The following is a 21,871-nucleotide window of genomic DNA, read 5'->3' on the forward strand; positions in this document are numbered from 1 at the left end:
GCACTGAGTAGACGAATGAATTCAAACAAACAATATTTCTTTTATCATATGCTGTCTCAGAAAATGTGCACTTACACACAAACAAATGTATGTGGTCCACTGTCATTGACAACAACTGACAACCAACACCAGCCAAGTAAACACAAAAAAAGTTTAGTTCATCCCCTTCTCTCCTGCAAAGCTGTAATCAGACTGCTATGGAAGAGAAAAGAAGCTGGTACTAATGCAAGCTCATGGACGTCTTGTATCTAGAGATAAAAAGCAGCCTGTGAATATTCTCATTATTTTTGACAGGACTAAATTTGGGAACATTCCTAAGCGACAGCTTCCCACTGTGGATTGGTGTTTCCTTTCCAGAGGAAAGACTCTCTACACAGTTGGGGATTTTTCTAAGCTAGACATAACCTCAAGCAGAAAAACACTTGTGGTAGTATTTCTACAACCTGCTGAGACCAGGCACATCACATGACTGACTTCAGCAATTAACATCACAGCATTTAAATGTTTAAAAGCTACAGCAAAGCTCAAAGACCTAAGCAGCCATACATTCTACATGAAAATTTAGTTTCTTAACATGGGATTCACAGATGTCCAGTGTGCCAAATGAGGAACCCCTTCTGGGCTGGTCAGCAACATCTGTGCCTTAGTGACCAGCTGGAGGGCTGAGCTGCCTTCTCCAGCACTCCTGGGCTGAGAGAAAGACAATGTATGACTTAAAAATGCCTGACATACAGGATCATAATCTTTAAAATGAAGTTGTGTTTCATGATCCACAGCTATTTATGTTGTCTGTTTAATGACTAATCAGAGAGGCTGAGGAACTGAGCTTTGGACTTTGGTGTTTAAATGCCACATATTCCCTTTTTAATGGGGAAATCAAGGATTACATCTTAATTTGTAAGAAAAAGCAAGTCTTCTTAAGCAGTCTGATAGCTGATAAGGCAGAGGGCTATGTCTGAAACACTTCTCCAATTTTTCTTCCCCGACACTCCCCAAGATATGAGCTATCTTCTGTTCTCCAGTCTTGCTGATTTAAGCAGCAAAATGAAAACCTAAAACAATGTTGCTGGAGATGATTAGACCGTTACTGCAAATTAACCCCCAGCAGCTTTGCTAATAGAAACATTTTGTAACCCACCAGGAATCAGACAAACAAACAAAACACACTTAATTTCTTTTTAACCCAGTCTAATATAAAGCACAAATTAATCAGCTTCTCTGTGCAGTGAAAGCTTATAAAAACGCAACTTTCTTCTCAAGAGAATATTACACATCCCAAAATATCTCTGCAGATAAACACACAGGGAAGCACAGAGCACCCTATTGGGCTCCCAAAGGAAATAGTGACAAAAATGAGGTCAGATGCCCTGTACCTTTATAAGAACCCTCAGTATTCTGCAGAAATTAACTCCAGGAGCAGAGCAGCAGTTCCCACTATCCTCACACCTTTTGCGGAAGCTTCAACTGTAAAATGTCGTAAGAACATAAAAACAATTCAAGTTCCTTCAGTATGTGCTGCCATGAGTGAGGAGTGATAGTCAGACAAAAATAACTGCAATCAATCCGACAATTTCCATCTTAAATAATGAGACCCACAAGCACCAATAAAACAATACAGATGAAAACAATGATTTTTATGGTTCTACTGGGCCAAGTACCTGGGATTATACCCCCAATATCTCCCTCCTCACCCCAATATTACCACAAAACCCTGGGCAATGACTAGATATCCATTCCGTATCGCTCCAGCAAGTTGCTACTGCTTTTTCAGCTTTAACAAATGCACTGGCTTTTAAAGCTTTTCATAGTATTTCACTCAGGAATACTCGTTTCCATTCAGAACTTCAGACTCGCTCACTTTCTTGCTTACAGTGGCCTTGGACCCCAACAGCTTGTCAGATAATCACACTGGGGATTCCCAGGAGGTTCCCTAATGCATCAGATCACAGCCTTTTTTCAAACAGCCAGAAAACATTATCTTTGTTCAAGTAAAATCCACTCTCCGTAATATGAAATTTCCCTTCCTACTGTTGTTTTGGGAGGACTTTGGTTTACATAGTATGATCTTTTAATGAGCCACCATTGTTTCTAATCAGGCAAATAATCAAGGATTTAATTAACTTTTGTAACTTGAGTAACACAAGCAGCAGATAGTCTAAACAAAAATTAAGTAAAGGTGCCTTATCTGATCTGTAAGCAGCATTGCACATGCATAGTTTTTTTGTGGAGCCACCCCATGCCCCACAACCAGGGCATTCAGCAACAAGCAGAGCATCATTTTTGGAGAAGAAAACAGAAATGACTTCGCTAGTTTGCTGAGACTGAAGGGAGTAGGGAAAGCAAAGTATTTCCATGAGGGGGTTTTAGCAAGATGTTTCAATGTGACAGTTCTGAAATTCATTTACCCACAAACATCCTCAAAATATTAACCAAAAACTTCAGCTCCAGCGCTTTCACTGTGGAATCTATAGCTAGCCATTCTCTGCCAGACTGCTTATGTCCTCATGCCAGGATTTTACTTTCTTCCTTTTATGGACTCCACTGAAATCAGCATGTATTTTATGCTGGGGTCATGTAGTATTTTGAGTTTGTCTACACTCGGTTGCCTCTAGAAGCATGCAGGTATCACGTGTCACGTAACCGCTCACATGGAGATTGCCCTGAATTTGGCCACAGGAACCCAGACTTCCACTGTACTGTGGAAACACTTTTATGATACTAAGAAAACCCCTGCTATCTCGAGGATATCTGCTTCTGGACAGGTCACAATCCAGCCTCTGATCTCTCGAGAGCCACATGCAAGCAGCACACCAATGTTATGGTCAAACTATTCTAGTTAGGGCCATTTTCTAGTGTACTGTTTATGTGCATCCCCCTCTAGGTTTTAACAGTTCTCAGTGCCACCTAACACTGCCTGCTGTCAGGGTTTATTAGGAAAGGACATACAAAGCTGCCTCCACTGATCAGTTTAATAGCTTTTCTTGCTGCATTTATCCTCTATCCTTCATCCAATCTGTAGATTATCACTACTAATTGTCCATTGTCTCAGGCTGATCTAATTGCTGGACAAACGTAATTCAGTAACTGTCTGTAACCTACAGCCCATCTTGTGCAGCTTGCTGCATTGCAAGTCTCTAACAATAATCCTAAGAAGGGGGAAGAGTATCAGTTTTTCAACTCTTTTCTCTAATTGGAAAAGATAACTTCATCCCCTTTCCCTTATCTTCCTCAGTATCACCAGTAAATCATCTTGTGTGGTAGCTCAGCACCTTCCACGATTCGTTAGAGCTTAGCTGCTGCCTGGAGTTACACAAAACATTCAGCACACCCAAACCTTTTGTTTTGGCCCTACACTGAACAGTACTATCCCAGATCAAACATGGTATATCATGCCATGGAAAAACAGATGGAAAGAACCTTTAATGTCTGGAAAAGTATTCAGAACCATAGAACAAAACCAGCAATGCACACAGGCCAAAATTTTCAAAGCTGCCTAATGCATTCAGCTCACTGTCTCCCCAGCACGATAAATAGAAGTTGAGTGGCCAGCTTCCCAGTAACCTTCAAATATCTCAGCTTACACATGCATTTCTTTCTGAAAGTTAACCTCACAAGAATTACTTATTTTCAGTACATTATGATCTTTCCATTATTTGTAGCCTGCTGGGTGTGAGGGATGCTCACAGAAGCATTCAGTAACAAGGTCTTGCCCTGAGGATTTCGCTTTCTAATCCTTACATACAGTATACACAAGTGATGACTCAGATTAGAAACGCCTGAATACAAAGCAATTGGTGAAGTGACCATCAATCAATGTGGCCCTATGGAAGCCACCAGTGGTAACTTATAGCATCTCCAGGAAGTGCACAGAAAACTGAAGTGATCTGTATTTTAAGAATTTGCAGTTTTTGGTTTTTCTGTCCTGTGCTATTTTACAATCTACAGAAGTTCTAATAATGTTACCTTACTTCTGTTCAAAATCTATCCAACTGCTAGAAGAAACATGAATTTTCCTTAATGAGCAGTCAACATTCAGTGCAATTCATCTCTCCTTTGGGTGCCCAGAAGTCCTTCACACTGCTAGGAATACAGCGTAATGATATTTCCACTCTTCTCTATTTCTTCAATTCTATTAAGATTTTCCCATTCACTCTACCACTGTTAATATACACAGCAAATCCAAACCCCCTTTTATCAGAGGAAGCAAAGCCTTATAGGAATAGGACTGAAATGGGCTTCGCACTTCCGAGCATAACAGTGACCAACCTGCTCACATTTTGTGATCAGACATAGAAAACACTTTTGAAGACTTACCAAAGGTCACCCAGCAGGAAAGGGCTGTGGGAAGAACTCACATCTTGTAACTTATCAGCATTGTTTGAACTGCTTTCACAACAGCTTGCACTGACTAGATCCAAGGGAGGAAGATCTGTTTATGCAGACAGTGCTCCTACTGCGTTAATGTGCTACCATGCATAATTCACTTCATTCCCTGTCATATTAGTCATTCTCTTTGACTTCACTGGTGTTACTGGGATATGGATACAGAAACAGGATTCTGAATTAAGATAGAATTTAAGAACAGTTTCAATTCCACCGATTTGAGGATATGAGGTCACTTAGACTAGTCTTTTTACTTGTGCCAGAGAAGATTTGTAGCTGTTCTTTTCCTAAAGCCATGATCACATGTTGTTTACTTCAGCACTGGATGTTGCAGTACCTCAATGAATACTATACAAGAAGCAGAAAATAAACAAACCCACAAAGCCTGAGGATAGTGTGTGGTGCGTTTTTCTTTAGGATGATTAAATGTGAATGCGTGTCACAGGATGTAGGGATTGCCCTGCTGGGAACTCATGAATACAGGAGGATACAGCCCTGTATCTAACCAGGCAAATGGCCACAGAGAAGGTTAAAGCAGCCCCTAGGCAGAACCAGCATATGCACTCACTTCTCCCTGGTTGCTGCGGTCCGTCAGCTCTTTCCTGGGAGGTATAAGCACCTCATGGATTGCTGGGTCACATCCCACATTACTCATTCAGAAAGTTTTACTGAAAACAGATTTCCACCACAGAACCAGGAAACTGAACTGAGTTTCTCAGACCTGCTACCAGTAGCAACGAGCATCCCCAGTGGGCTCCAGCTGTCCTTTCCTACAGCAGGGTCACATAAACAGAACAGTTTCCAGTGCCAAAAATCACCATTACACAAAACCACAGAAATACCCTTTTGTGCCTAAACAAATCTTCCACCAGATGCCTTAACTGCACAGATCACCATCAGTAGATATGAAGTTATAACACACCTGTAAGAAAAAATTTTCAAGTTTTCAAAACTGACAGCTGTTTAGGAATGCTGCACATTCTGAGATGTAGTGCAGGACTGACTTGCTTTCTAAAAATCAGTGTCATTTGGTGCACTTAATTCCTTCTCTTCCACCAACGAAAAACAAACACCGCCTCCCCACCTCCACTGGAAGCAAACAAACACTTTTAAAATCTTCATCTCTTCCACCTCTTGTGTCTTTGTGTCTGGTTCAAAATGAATTTTAAGCAAAAGAATGCAAATCTCGTTTTGACCAAAAGAGTTTTTCAACAAGAAAACATGGCCCGAGCTCTGCATTAGTGATAACACAGAACAATCAATATACCAACAAATGTCACATTACCAACTTCAAATAAATCAGTTATCTATTCTCAAAACCAAAAATAATGCATTTTGTCTATAACAGCAAGTCACACAGGCAACTACTGGTATCCCATATAGCATTTCTATCTATCATACCTCTCAGCATGCTAATGCAATCCTTGCCTAGGCAGAGTCATTTCAGAGCAAAGAAATACATCATCAGATTGCAACAAGCTCGTTTCATCTTCAGCTCACTTTTCAGGAAGATAAAAACTGAAACAGACCTTCAAACGGTGATCCCCTCCTCTCCCATCCACCCAGCAAATATCCAGTTCATTGCCTTTGGATTTCTTCTTTCACCACAGCTATGCTTGTTATGTGGAATAGTATTCTGTTTCTAGTATTTCATGAAAAAGGATTTTCAATTAAAGATAAGCAGCACAGTCAGAAAAGACTTCTGTAACGGAGGTTTCACTCAGTAAACAGGTGTCTGAGAGATTATCTCACCAACTTAACCAAAGCTGCAAACATCAGAATGATTCTGGGATAACCAAAATCCCCTTTTTTAAAATAAAAGCCTTTTATCTGCCAAGCGATGCTTCCTGTTCTAAAGGCTGTTCTCCTCAGTAGTTGTCAACTATGTATTAATCTAATTCATATAAGCCTTAGAAATAAGTACTTTCATGTGTAGAATCTTTCAGGAAACTCTGATTCCCTGAGGCTTTAAAGAGCAATTGTTACTTATCACCGTGGAGATTTCCCTTGAATTCAAAGCCTAGTAACAAAAAAAAAAAAAAAAAAAAAGAAAACCAGCATAAAATATTTCAGTGATTAACAAGTTTTCTAGCCTGTCATCCTCAAAGGATTTTCATCTCATTGTTAGGGAAACTGCTAAAGAAGGATATGAAAGAAAAGTTGTGACTCAGGAGGGGGTTTCTTACGTTCACAGGTACTGCTTTCACCATACCTGCCCAAAATAATTGCAGTTACTTCTGACAACCCCTTACAATCAGTGGCAATATCAAGCACATCACGATTTATTTTAAAGGGTATATATGTTGGCAATGACAAATGATGCTTAACCAAAAGGAGACAGTTAAAACCTTCTCTAGAGTTCTCATAACAAAACCCACTCTGTGTGGGAGAGGCACAGTCAGAGCACTTAGCAAAATTTAAATTACTTGCTTTCCTCGATGTTTAAACTATGCCTATGCAACAAAAGGCAAGTTTTAAAAGCTCTGTAAAAGAGAGAAGTTTTCTGGTGCTTTACTGTCTGTTATCCTTCAGAAATGGCCCCACTAAGGCAGCACATTGCAACGTTCCGTATTTTGCTGTGTAATATTGGCATGTGTTAAATGGCATGGCATACATGTTAAAAGCCTCCTATTGACAGAGGATTTCAAGTCTTCTTCATTGTGTTCAAGAAGGAAGACAAAGGATTTCAATGATTATGTGCAGTACTCACTCACCTAAACAAAAACAAAAAAGCAATGTGGGTAAACACTAAATAGATTTAGATTTGCCCACTATCTCCAAGTGTGTTATCACGTTAGAAACAGGAAAAAAAAATCTACCATACCTGAGTATGAACTGATCCACTGTAGAATTGTTGGCAATTGTCACATAGACATTCACAGTCTCTCCCTGCTTGACGGGCTTTGAGGGCAGCCAGATGACAATGTTACTGTCCAGCCGTAGCTCTGTTAGCTGAGAAGTCTCCTGGCCTCGATAGAGGCTGACTGATCCAATCCGCTGTAAGTGGGACATGGTTTCATCCATGCCATCTTTTCCTGGCCGGATAGCATTTCCCTTCCTTACATCCTCAGCAGTACACTCTCCCTTCTCATCTCCTGGTTGGACAGTGTAGTAAAGCTCTACAGGGCTCCCTTCAGAAAGATCGAGAGGCTTTTTACGACCTGTGACAACAGTGGGGGGGTTAAACCAGCCTGGCAGCAGTTCCAGCTCTGCCACACACAGCCCCAGGTCCCCCTTCAGCCTGCAGCTGCCTCTGACTTCCCGTGTCTCTCGGAAGGCAAACACCCGCAGGCAGGGCAGCCTCTCTGTCGTGCTATAGTCATCCCAATCTCTGCCCACAATGTAGAACAGGACCTGGACTTTGGGCTTGCTGGGGTAGATTTTGTCACTCATTATGAAGGCCTTAAGTTTCCAGTTATAAGTGAACTTGTTAGCGGATCCAAAGAAGCTGGAAGTTATCATTAGGTCCTGGGGCACGACTTGTTCAATGGAAAAAGGTCCATAGCTGGCATTTAGCACAGGAGGTCTCTTGGCTTTGTATGGAAAGAATGATTCCACCCTGGACTGCAAACTGGAATTTCTCATGAAGTCCTGGTTGGCTTCTTTGAGGAAGAAAGATGTCTCTGCACTGAAGATGCGGTAGCTCACAGGTAGGTAAGTTGGTGAAGAAGAAAATCTCTGGTTATTGTCCAAGACCCCTCGACTCTCTGCCACTAATAAAAGAAAAGGTAATGTTGATTAGATCAAATCTGCTTATAGACTCAAATGTTTATTACAAAGTTTCATGGAGTTATGTGAGGCAAAAGGGACTGTCATTAGGTGTAGCTAGATGTTTAGATATGGCTAATTCTTTTTTGCATTATGTATACAAAAGAAAAACAATTCACACTTCAACGCTCTCTTGCATTGATCAGATTTAGTTTTGTTAAATATCCACATACACATGTGATCGTTTCTTCCAACATCCAGACAGCAGAACTGAAGCAGTGGACTTCATCCTTTTAACTGCTGCTATATAGTATGACTCAGCCCTACATAGCAAGACTCAGTCCTATACTATACATGTATACTATACATGTCCTTTGACTGAAGGCAACAAAATCTTGTGCCCATCTGAGTTTGGGCTGACCTTCAGTATTTTCCCCACCACCTGAAAAAAGCAGGAGGAAGAAGGTTCACACAGCAGAATCAATGGCTGTTCCAATAGCCATTTCACACGGCCAAACTGCAGCAAAAAAACACATGGAGGAATTGGCTTCACTGCAGAAACTCTTTGAACACTCACAGTCATCTGGATGAGAAACCAACAGATTACTTTTCACTCCCACGCAGCACCTCATCTCCCTAACAATAGAGCAAACAAACATGCAAGTTTGCACACATAGACTCACCACAAATAGGAGCCAAAGCTTCCCAAAAGCTGCTCATGAACACACAGTGTATTAAACTACCAGAAGGGTCACTTTCCCCACTTCTTTTAGCCATACCCACCCCTCTTTTAAACTTTCCACGCAGTTAAACTTCACAACTTGACTTTTCAATCCTTCAGTCCATCTACAGCACACTTACGGTATGCAGCACATTGGTAAGGTCCATGAAACCCCAGCTCCCATAAGTCTGCTTATCACTATCCCTGTAAGGAACACTGCCACGTAATCAAAGACAGTTTCTGTTCTACAGCCAACGGCAGAAATTGCTTTTCTAAGAACTGACACATCCCATTTCATCCTCTTCCACCATCAAGAAAGCTTGCCCTTACACTACTATTTCTAGCACTAAAATCTACTCCTTTGCAGTTTCATTCTGTCAGTAAGTCAGCTCTCTAAGTTGTTTGATCAGACACACGTCACAGGTTAGGAATATCTGAACAAGTGCTTTACATATATAAAGGGTTTATGCATATTACATACAAAAATTATGTGTTTCATAATGGTGCACACATTATAGACTCATATTTGTATATTATATGTAATGCCTAATTTTATATATGTCAGTTTTATAATACACACACATCAGTATTACAGCACAAGCTGGCCCAATTGAAGATTCAGCTAAGTATTTGACCAAAATGATGTTTTCTTATTATGAAGAACAACAACATATACTGATGTTAAACAAGATGAACAAGAAAGTTATGTAGGTAGATAAGAATTGAGGACAGCCTTATATACAACATGTGGATTACTTAATACAGTCCCTCTTCCTAGCTCATTATGAAGAGACTAATTATATGGTACAGAAGGTAATTGAATGAAAGTGCGTCTAGTGCTAGACTGCCTTTAGTACTTAAAAATAGACCCTGCCCTCAGACATATGTCAGTTGCTATGTCCTGGGGGAACCCCATCAGAATGAGGATTTAATGCTCTGCATTTGTTCACCTCTTTAAAGAAAAGCAACAGTAAAGACACTGCATCCTGCTCAGACTCCACTGAAAATCAGGAACACCTAAAGATCTCTTAAAAGCCCATTTTGTCGGCTTTCTCACATAGATCAGTGGGATTTTTTGCAAATAATAGATTCGCTGCCCTTCTAGCGTGTCTAGCTGCAAGCATGGTAATTATCCAGTCAAACTTAATTAAATGTTTGCAAGTAATAAATAATCAATATCTGTCATTACACCAAATGGCAACTGCTGACAGAGAACCTCACTGCAACTTCATTGAGCATGCACACAGCAGCCAGTACGCTGGCAATACTCAGTGCCGAGGAACTGAACAGCTTTGGAAGGCGGTTGTGAGGCAATTAAGGAAAAGGAAGCAAACGTGGAGGAGAAGGAGAATCAGAACTCTCAATGGATGGCAGCTCTTAAGAGCTCAAATTTAATTAACTTACATCAAGGAATTTTTATTTCCTCGATTAGCTAGAGTGTGTAAATATGTCCTGAGAAAGTCATGGGTGCTCATCTGAGGGTCCTGATCATTAGAGCAAGATGCTCATTGACTGTCCAGATTAGGTTCTAATATGGGCAAGAAAGGAAATGCAGAAATACCATTTCTGTGCTGTAGACCAATTCATCACAACAGGCCTCGCTCACAAACAAGCAGTAAGAGCTTTACCTTTCTGTCCTTAACAAGGCTCACAAATTGTCCTGAGAAGTCCAGCACTGAAGAGATAGAGAACCATCAAACAAAGCTTCTATTAGACAAGAACAAAGCGTTAAGACTTACAGGTAATCACTCCGTTGTAACAGCCTTGTGACTTTCTAATCTTCCTTCTGGCATTGTATGATTCTGCAGCACTTCATCCCAACCCAACAAGGCATCTGCTGAGCACATCACTGGCTCCAGCGTAACAAGCCAGCTCAAATTCCTGTAACCTAACAGGTCCATTTCTGGAGATAGGTATGAAATGGTGAATTTTGATCTGTAATATTCTTTCTTGGATTCCAACATCAGAGGAATTATTGGGGGAATTTCACATGGAGCTGAAGCCCTGGGTGCTGGATTCACTGAAACAGTGATAAAGGCTTAATACATTTAAGCCATCCTTTTACATCGTTGGTTTGAAACAAATTTCTTTTGAATTGAGAAATAGGAATATAGAATGCAGGTGGTTGATTATCAGTATCATCACTTACTGATGTCTTACGAGCCACTGAGCCTTCAAGGAAACTATCTGCCCATTGTGCAGCCAGAAGGCTCCTAGCCAGAGAAAGCTGGAGAGAAATAGAAGACATTTCTCTACGCAAAGGAAGACTAACATGAGGATCAATCTCTCCCCTTGTATAGCCCTCAAAAAGGCACACTTGCAAATATTCTTTCCAGGAAACAAGCCATAGGAAAACTGATTGACAAGTTTCCATGTGTTCTTTCAGCCACATCAGTACAGCTGAAACTAAAACTAAGAATTCTGTATCTTCCAAGGCAGGATCCTCACCTCCCTTTTTATTACTCCTCTACCCACTGAATTGTCCCTCCACTCCTAAGCATATCTGTAACCAAACTCTGCAGCATACTGATTTTATTGTTTTGCCCAGATTTCATGCCACTAGATATTTCAACAAAAACTAGTATTCTTTATTTACAGCACCACCACAGATGTGTAAAAACTTAAAGGCTCCTTCTTACACAGATTCCTGTTTTTGTGTTACACCTACACACAGACATGCTACACTTAATATAAGGTTATTACACCAACTATCCACTCATACCTGTGACTTTACACTAGTCCAAACCTGGCCTGCTGTTGCATGGACAAACATATTTCAACTTAGAAGTGCAAAATGGGAAAAGAATATGACTAGAAAAGATACACTTAAACCAGTATGCTTGCTTTACTACCAAACATGAACAGCTACGTTTGCTTGTTCATTTTCCCCTAATTTTCTATACTGGCACCACATGCAGTAGTTGTAGCCAGTAACTTTCTTAGAACTACCACTCAGCAAATACTACAAGATATAAATACCCATGAACATTCATTTAGATTTCAGGATGACCTTAGTTGTACCCTCATATCCTTTGAGCTCCCTTAACTTCTAGAAAACTATATTTCCCTATTAGAAAGATAGACTAGAACTTGAAATAGTGATACTAATTATTATAATTATAAAATAAATATGAAACAAACTCAAATTAAAAATTTGGAACGCATTTTTAACTGTGAGGTTTGATTAACCATTGCATGAGCAATGTTTATAGGCAGGAATATCATCTTGTCTGTTCTTTCCTACCAAGACTGGATTCATTTCTGAAATATACATTTTTTCCCTCAGCTCCGTTAGTGTTTCAGTGCAGGGACAGCTAAAATCTAACACTCCTTCCTGGCTTAAAATATATAGATCTATTACCATTAAAAAAAAAATCAGTTGGAAAACTGACATGACAGGGTAATTGCAGAAGCCATGTTTTCTATCTCTCATTCTTGCCCATCAGATATGCTTTCCCATCCAGTGAGAGAACAGAGAGGCTCTTTTGACTAATTGTACACCAGTAATGTCAAGTGTCAAATCCTTATAGTGAATGCTTGAGACCAATTTGTGAAGTTAAAAATAAACTGTGGAAACAATTCTGTCAAAGGAATCCATACAGTGAACATGTTTGAGGAAAATTACAGTCTAGTCACAAATATTCTGTGAGCACCCAAAGAGGGCAAATTCATCAAATAAATGATTGCTAACAATTTCCTCAGGTTTTTTAGAATCTAGGTTTCATTAAACTGAGACCTGAAGTCCAAGAATAAGTATATAATTGCAGTGCTTTTTTGATTGACCTGGAACAGCATATTCCCTATTCACATATATGGGAACAGACAGCTTTGGTAACCAACCAGATATATTTTAAGCCCAGGCAGAGATGAAATTTAGCCTAGCCTAGATTACAGAACTCAATTATGCTACATCAGATAAGGATTGCCAGGAGACAATATAATCAGATTTTCTGTACAAATTTCCTATTTTATTTCAGTATGACAGAACACCTGATTTCACTTGGTTTACTGTTAAATGAAAGTGGCAATAATATTCCATTAAATAGGTTTATCTCATGTACCAATAGCATACCCTTAATGAATCTCTCTCTCGTATCTCACAGTAGCCAAAATCTTCAGTAAATTTCAGACCTTCAAAGATTAGTACAAATAAACACACTTGGTGCATTTTTCTCCAGCAGAAGCAGAACGCAGTCATCTCAGAACTAAGGAATATGACAAAAGTACCTAAAATAATGAATGAACAAAGATACTCCAAGAACTTTTGCACTTCTTTAACATCAAAAAGCCAAGGAGACAATCAATGAAATAAAGTGGCAGAAATCCAGAGTAGATAGAAAAAGAATATTTCATACATCATGTGATTGGATGAAGGAATTTGTGGCCAGGGAGGAAGGTACAGAAGCCAAGAACTCACCTGCAGACTGTCCAGGGGCCTAACATTAACTATGAGTAAAATTCCTTGTTTTGGTGTTTATCTGTTAGAAACCAGGATTAGATCTCTGCAGTACAAGGCATTATCCAACATCTGTTAGGTTGCTCCATTTTCCTCGGGATTACTGAGGCTACACGCACATGTGTACAAACCACAAATATCTGTTTTGTGATGCAAAACCCTTTCACAAACAAAAAATTAAAGTCTAACTAGGAAGCACAAAATGAAAACTTTCAGGAAATTGTACATTAGGAATGTATTTCCAGTCTTTCAGTTACAGCCTGAAGGCTTCAATTTTTGATAGTCATAATTCTATATATAACCATTTGAAAAAAATCCAAAATATCCACTTCTTGCAAAGCAGTCTTCTGTATCACCCTCAATTCACGTAACTGAGGCATGTTAGTCAAAGACTGTCAGCCATTCAAGATCGAAATCTATATATTGTTTCCTCAGAACGGCTGATGACCTTAGAAGTCTGTAAAACAGCGGTATAGATACAAAGGTCAGTGAAGGCTTCAGAAATAACTCTTACTGCCAGAGCTGATGTTACCAAATGCCTGTACTGGTTAGGTCTTCTGAGTGTTTAAGCTACTTTATTGTTTAGAATAGGCTATAAAAATCTGGAACCAAAAATCTGCTAATGACAGCTTTTGTTGAGAGATAAGGTACTAAAACCTTCCATACAGACACCATTCACACACCCAGCTCTTCCTCCTCTTACCAGTAACTGCAAATGTCAGTGCCTTGAGAGCAACAGACAGTAGGCAAAATGTCATACGATGGCCTTTCCTTACAATGCTGTTTGTCTCATTGTGGTACACTCCACGTTCATTCATTGTGTCAGCACTACAAACCCAAAGTAAATAACACTTAAGCTGATTTTATGTGATAGCTGTAGGAAAGAGAAAAATTCAGGACACCAGAGTTTATACCCAATTTTCTCAAAAACACACAACTGTCATAGGACAGCCCTGCAACCTGTATTTTCTAGCTGTGAAAGAAGAGGAGCTACCACTAAGTTAGACTAATTTTTGATCAAAATTAACACTGAATTTCTCAGAAGACCAATCAGACCAAGAATTGACTAAAAACCAAAACAACAACAACAAAAAACCTAACAACAACACAGGAGAAATGACCTGGGGGTAGCCATGAAGTCAGGAGCAGTAGACAATATGGTCAGGTTTTTCTAACATAACCAGCAAATTTTCAGAGATCTGGGTTCTGTTTTTACATTGAAGACTCTGCTACAGAGGTATAATTTTTGAGAGAGTACAACTGTACGAAAGATAAATCTCTGTAGGATGTCTCAAATGTAGCTCAACAAGACGGTGCACAAAATCCCCCAAGAAATTTTGGAACCATGGTCAGAGTATCACGATGATCAGTTTCATTAATATCTCATTAAAATAAGTTATTAAAGCGTTGCAACAATGGGGATACAAACATCGAGCAAATCGCTTTGGCCTTGGCATTGTGCCAACCCCTTGTCTTGTGTCTTTCTCTTGTTTAACAGCACTGTGCTTTCTCTGCTGCTTAAGTCTTTGTTAGATGCTGATAGGCATCACTCCTCTGTTTAGACATTAAATTGCTTTACACAGGCTCCTTGTTTAAAAAGAGATTAGAGTCCTAGAGTCTGAATGGTGTAATTTGCTCAGCACTTTCCACGGCCACAAGAAAAAAATAAAATAAAAAAAAAAATCAACAAGTAAAGGCTCAGCATGAGTAGTGCGCAGATCTGTGCAGGATGGAGCTGTCAGCTGTACTGGTGTGAAAGAGGACAGAGGATTCCATGAACAAATTACAATGCTTTTTCCCCTGCCGTTCAGTAAGGAAAAGGAAAATAGCTTTTCTTGTTACATAGGTAACATCAGGTTACATCCTGAGAAGCAACAGACAAGATTCTGCAGTGCATTAGTGCCAAAAAGCATGCACTGAGATTTAGTCTCTGTTGTGCTCTGCATTACACAAATGTAAGGGATATTAGCTATGTGTAATCTGATAGAGAATAATTGTTTGATTAAAATGAATGAAAAAAAAAACCAACAAACAAACAAACCCACAATATATGCAAGAATCTTTCCCTCTATACAGAAAATATAACTAAATATAACTGAAGCACAGAGTGACTAAATTGAGTTTTCCAGAAGTTCTTATCAAAGTGGAGCACAGCAGTTAGACATCTTTAGATTCACATATTCGTAAAAAAAAGCCAGCCCTTCTCTGTTTTCAGACCTAAAGGCTGGGTTCATAACAAACATGAAATATGCCTCCAAAAGTTTTGGATGTAGCTTCATTTCTTTGATCTTTCTTTGGACGCGATCATAAACACAAGAGCACTGATAACTGGCTAACGGGAAGTGACTTGGATTAGCAGTAGTTCTAAACTGCCTTCAATAAATCATTCAGCTTCTCATCTTATAGTCTTGAGGGGCTTTCTTCTCAGAGAAAAAAAGATGTTATTAGCAAAAACATTCTCCCATCATCCTACCCAGTACTTGTTGTACAGCTACTTGTTTTGCTTGTCTTAAACTAGGTCCTAAATCTGCAAAGCTCAAGCTTTCCAATTTTTTGTTTCAGTTTTCAAGATCCACGAGCAGGGTCACATGGAAAAAATCTGATGGCGGCCTAAAGTGGTGTCACATCATAAGGCAGTTAAACAGCTTCCACATTCCAGGGAGATACACCTTGGCAGACACAGAAACCCAAACAGCCACACTTGGCAAAGGATGCAGGAGAGAAAGTGTAGCACTACACTACAAGAGTATCAGGTTAAACTATCAAAGTCTGAGAAGGTAATACAAAGCCCGAGTCACCGTGAATGCCTGAAACCTGGCAAGACAGTAACAAATGCTTGCAAATTAGACTGCAGACTGTCAAGTTTTAGTGGAGATTTATGCACAGTCACCACTTCTACGTGGAGCCTACTGACATCTATGTAAATTTGAAGTAAAATACCTAATTTGTGGTATAAAAGTCCACAGAGGGACAAACTTAGATTAACTGCTGCAGAATTTTACCCACAAGTTATCTCTACTGGCATAACAAACACAGTTCTGTTTAAAGTCAGAAAAAAAAAACCAAACCAAACAAACAAAAAATAGTGTATGGTACACTAGCTGCAAATCCAGCTCCCTGATATATATATATATATACACACATATACACACAGATATATATATATATATATATATACATATACACACAGATATATATATATATATATATATACATATACACACAGATATAATATTTATATTGTATACACACATATACACACATGTATATAATATTTTTTTTTGTGGTTTCCCAAAAGGAAAGTGTAGTATTTGTAAGAGAACTTCATTTGAGATTGAAAGACAACACTTGTCCCCGATCACTGATACAAAGAAACTTGGAACAGTAACAGATAGAACACGTATATTTTTAATGCTTACATGTATCACTGTGACTTAACACTACCTTGGCTACAACTCTGCTAATCGTCTCCATTTCAAAAATGCAATAAGGATTTATGAGGAGATTAACTGAGAAATGTGACTGGGTTTGGGGGGACAGCCTTGCCCATTCAGGAAATGATCTCAGTGTCACCTCTAACCCTTAAGTAATTCTTTGTCACTGAGCACAAAGAAAGCTCACCATACCAGAACAGCAGTGGGACAGAAACCAAGCGGAAATTTATCTGGTTAAACACTGTCTGAGGGATTAATTAAAAGGGATGGCTAAAACACTGGTTTTATTGTGGTCACAGCACCTCTCAGAGCTCCTTTTAAGATGATATCACCTAAAAAGATGACCTTTATGCAGTGCCTATTCCTCGGAATTGCACTGCCTTGCCTCCCCATTTCCAAAGGTCCTCAGCAAAAGGAAAAGCAGCAAAGGGACAGGGAGGAACTGTTACTGGAAACTGCACTAAGCCTGAGGAAAACTGGGTGGACAAAACAGCACTAAAAATAGCTCCAAGTGCAACCTGTTTTGCAGCACTGTTTCAGAGGCAAACCAATAACCTTTTCTCTATGGGTAAGCATAAGAAATCTGTGGCATCCATCCTGACAGTAACCTTGGATGTCAGCATGTCAGGTGCTAGTGACACTGATAATGCTTCTAGGAACAGCACCAGCTTCTCTGTGCCATAGGAACTCTGTCCAAAAAACTCCATCTTTCTACAGGAAATGTTCCCAAGACGATTACCTCCAAAAGTGATGCTGGGATTCAAACACCAACATTACCATTCCTACCTTGCTCTTGTTTCTTCAGTGTCCTTAAAGTCATTGGCAAAGAGAAATGACCGTGATGGATGGGAGGTTGTTATGCCAAGTGCCACAAGATTACACAGACTCCTGCACTGCCTTTCTAAGAGGTCGAATGTGTCATGCTCCTGAAGTATTGTTGCTCAAGAATTGACAAAACCTCCCTGCAAATCAATGAAATAGAGCCTTGCTATACATTTTTTTCCAAGTACTATTTGTGCCCTTTCCTAATGGAACTTCCAAACCTCTCTCCTCCTGCACGTCCCTGCCACAGATCCCTTAAAGCACAAGTGTCTCCTACTATTTTTTCCTAACAGGTACAGTCCTAAAAGTTTTGTTGTTTGTTCGTTTTTCCTTTTGCTAGTTCTGACTTACATCAAAAGAAATTAAATACATTTATATAGTAAAAATAGTATATAGTTCTGGAGAAACATATACATAGTTCTGTAGAAGCATACACACAATGTGTATTTGTGCATATACAAATAAATACTGTTATCTCTGTATGAGCAAGGAAAAAGCTTGACACCTTCCCCTAGTTTAACTTTACTGAAAGCAGAGGTCTTGCTTCAATTAAGGCGATGTTCTAACACATCCATTGGTATCAACACAGTACAGTTTCAGTAATAATTAAAGATACTTGTTGCTTCTGGCCAGGCAGAAACAAAGAAAACCCTTCCATTGGATAAGTGTTAACACATTCACTGCTGCTTCCCGCATTTGCAGTTTTGTTTCCTTCACTGCTTAACATGACAATAGAGTAAGCACTTTGCCACTCACTAGTCAAATACCAACCAGTTTACAAAGCCCATTTGCAGTCCCCTTCTGACACCACGTTCCCCCAAGGTAAGGCATGTCAGCTGAAGCTGAGGGGTACAAAAGAATTTCGTCTTGCACAACAAACGACAAAACTTAAAGGGGAATCGTCTTTCCTTTCAATAAAGGAACGTAAAGCCAATGCCACCCTGAAGTCTCAGAGTGACCATATTAACACTGTGTATATATACTTTTTGTAAGTCCATTTAAACCTGTCTAAATATAAGTTTGCTAAAATTGTTTAGCCATGTGTGGACTGCATTCATGGTTAGCTGTAATAAACATCACATGCTGTCACCCAAGCAGGCAATTGTTGCTAGCTTGCTGGAGATCCTCATTCTAAACAGAAAGGAGCCAGTAGTTCAGAAATGCTGTAAATACTGAGCTGCTTACTGTGAAAACTAATGCATGGTACTTGTTCTCCATGGAAAGACAAGGTCTGCAAAGGGCAGGAGGGGAGCTTGTTTATAACAGGCTTCTCTACTTATTTGTGATGCTTTATTCAGAGTCAATGGCATGTGTTTGGTTTAAAAGATGGACATAACCATCTTACATCCTTGATGGATAAGGCTCTTACAAGAACAGACAGTGGTTAAGAGCAGAACAAGCTTCTTTTCCTGGTACCTACATTAAGGGAGCACCTACAACATGGAGTAATCTTCAAAGGTCAGTCAGGTTTCCAGTCCAACAACCCTGCCAAGCCTTCCTTTAATCCTTTATTTACCAGTAAATCTGCCACTCCGTTCAGCAGGCTTTCACTGGTGTTTGGTTTCATCTTGAAACCCAAAAGCTGTAAGCATATGCTGTGCAGTTCTAATGAGAAACTTAATCTATTAATGGGCAGACCTTCTCCACAGGACCAGGTCTTGGCAACATGAGTCAGTTCCTGATCTTTCACCTCCCGCTTGGCAGCATACCAGACTAACTCCACATCTCTCAGCTGGCTTACATTATCAGCTCATTATTAACATACATCATAGCCAGATCTCTTTTACATGCACCCAGCAAACAGGAAACTACACAAGGGGAGGGCTCCTCATTTTTGTCTGACTCTGGAGCTCATAAAAATGACTAATTAGAACCAGCTATAGTGGAGGCACTGTGGAGATTTGCTCTCATGTTCTCTGCTTTAGTCCTGACTTGAGCTAAATACTATGAAATGCTACAGCAGCCTGCCTGTGGCAGTCTGCAGCAATCAGGTATCCCTTCCCTCTGACGCAGTATCTCACAGTTCTCATCTCCAAGAGGTTGCGTGAGGCAGAGGAGTTCTACTGTTCTTATTTTAAAGTAAAAGAATAATTAAACAGTCAGAATAAATAACTGGATTAACATCATACCGAGCCTACAGTAAAGGAATATGTTTATTGAGAACAGTTCCTGTGCATGAACTCCACTCTGTGATAAAGGAGGCTATGGGACTCTTAACAGTCATTCTCAAAAGATATTAGTGTATACTTAACATCTACACACTTGCATGGATTCAGAAACTAGGCTTCGAGGCCACTAGCAACGTACGTGCCACATTTTGGGAAAATGATCCCATTATGCATAGAGGATAATTCTCTTACACAACAAGCACTATCCGTAATGACATGCTAGCATTTTTTTCCTCCTCACACAACTCCTCTTCATTTGACCTCAAGTATGAACCCTCCTCCCCCACCTCAGCAGTCATATTTATGTTCAGAAGATTTGGCTAAATGAAAAAGCATCTCTCCTCCAGGTCACTGGTTCGAATCCAGTCCAGCCATGCAATAACCAGAAGCTGCATCCACCTGACAGCCATTTCCATATCATCTGAGCATAGATGCCTATGGAAGAACCAGTGCCCACACAGGAGAATGCAAATGGAGTCACAAGAGAGCAAAACAGGTCAGAAAAGTCTCCTCAGGTCAGACGGGGGGGAAAGGATTATTAATAAAGTGGATTAAACTAAACACAACATGCTGTACCTGCAGTCATCATCTTAGGTTAAGAACACACCCTCTTAATGCATAGAGCTCTCACCTGTTCTGAACAAACACTCAAGGAAATTAGTCTTAATGTGGAACAATATGAAATATGGCAAAATATAAGAACCTACGCATCTCTGAATTTCTTTGGCTGCTCAAAAGGTATTAACTTACATTCATTTAAGATTAGTTTTGATTAGTATTATTGTTCAGAGTTTATCTCATTTCATGTCTTGCCTCCTGTTCAGAGCAGATTTATGCAGAGATGCTCAGAGCCAAAATCCTGTTTTCATTTAATCCACAGCAGAAAATATAAGTACTAAGTATATTCCACACAAGTTCTTGTCGTGCTTCTTCAACTTCCATATCACTACAGCAGGAATAACAAACTTACTACCTGCTAAATGACCTGCAGTCCCAAGACTCTTCTGTCATCTCTGTTCTGAGAGCTTTCCTGTTGATTACTAGAGAAGAATTAACACAAAATATTCTTATAGGACCAATAACTTTCAAATGTAAACGTTTTGGAAACAAATTTTAAAAGTATTTCAAGTGTACTAAAATCACACTTCAGAAACTTGCAGTGATCAAAGCGAAGTGACGCTTTGTAAAAGCGATAACGATCAGTGACAGAATGTTTCAATTAATTGGTCAAGAATAAACAATACAATTCTTTGCAATCACACTAAGAGGGTAAACTCCGAATTTAGATGGAGGTATTATGTTGCAGTAATAACTCACAGGTAATCCTATAGTAAAAGCTATACCTGCAATTCAGAATTACTGAATTACCATAGGCCATCTATTTATAGGCAGATAGAGGCTCCAAGTACACTAAGTAAGAATTATTTTACAGAAGGAACTCCGTGGCCTTAGCTAGGGCTCAAAAAGTGGCTCAGAATCTTTGAAAGAGAGACAACGATGATATTATTTGTACAAAGCTGTAACACATTACAGTGTATCAATACATCATAGTCAAATAAAACTTCATAAAGAAAATGTATATTTAAACATTTGTCATAAAACCTTACTTTTTTTTTTTCCCCTCATGATAAGATGCCAATATCAATAAAGTTGCAAGAAGAGAAGATAATAAAACTATTTTTATGCTAGATACTAAATAGCACTCACTATTAAAAGCAGGGAGACTTCATTCTCCATAGAGTTTTACAGCAGGCAAAGTCTGATTCCTGCTAAGATTAAGATTATGGTATGAATCCAGTGAATTTGATGAAAATATTCCTAAATTCCTTGGTATTTGGTTCACTGACATGAACATCTAGGCAAGATAAACTGAAAACTTTTCCAAGTGAAAAAACAAAACAAAAAAAATCAGTACTCCAGTAACATTTTAAACCATTTCTCCATGACTAGGAAGCAAACAACACATGCACCACAGAAGGCGCTTGGGATCGGGACCACTCTCTTGACTTTGTTTTAAACATAAACACACAACCTGATTTCAGAGATGCTAAATTCAAGACTCTGCAAAATTAGCCCCATTAAGAAACAAATTAGTCTGGTGCGTACATATAGATTTAATGATTTCACTTTAGGTTAGGAAAACGCTGTCTCTTTTCCTCTTAGAAGTCTTCAAATTAAT

At 39.3% G+C, this 21,871-nt stretch overlaps 1 protein-coding gene across 1 annotated transcript in view; it reads right to left on the reverse strand.

Annotated features, from left to right (window-relative positions):
• LOC136050079 (transmembrane protein 132C-like) overlaps positions 1–8,868 on the reverse strand; it is a 53,410-nt gene extending 44,542 nt beyond the window's left edge. Inside the window, exons 1-2 of the mRNA XM_065738697.1 lie at positions 8,775–8,868; positions 7,208–8,096 (exon numbers count right to left, since the gene is read on the reverse strand). Coding sequence (XP_065594769.1) covers positions 7,208–8,096; positions 8,775–8,868 — 983 coding nt within the window. The remainder of the gene's footprint in view (positions 1–7,207; positions 8,097–8,774) is intronic.
• Positions 8,869–21,871: the final 13,003 nt, after the last annotated feature.

Source organism: Cyrtonyx montezumae, unplaced genomic scaffold (assembly GCF_038088225.1).
Source record: "Cyrtonyx montezumae isolate F1298 unplaced genomic scaffold, pur_monq_1.0 scaffold_23, whole genome shotgun sequence".
Classification (NCBI taxonomy): domain Eukaryota; kingdom Metazoa; phylum Chordata; class Aves; order Galliformes; family Odontophoridae; genus Cyrtonyx; species Cyrtonyx montezumae.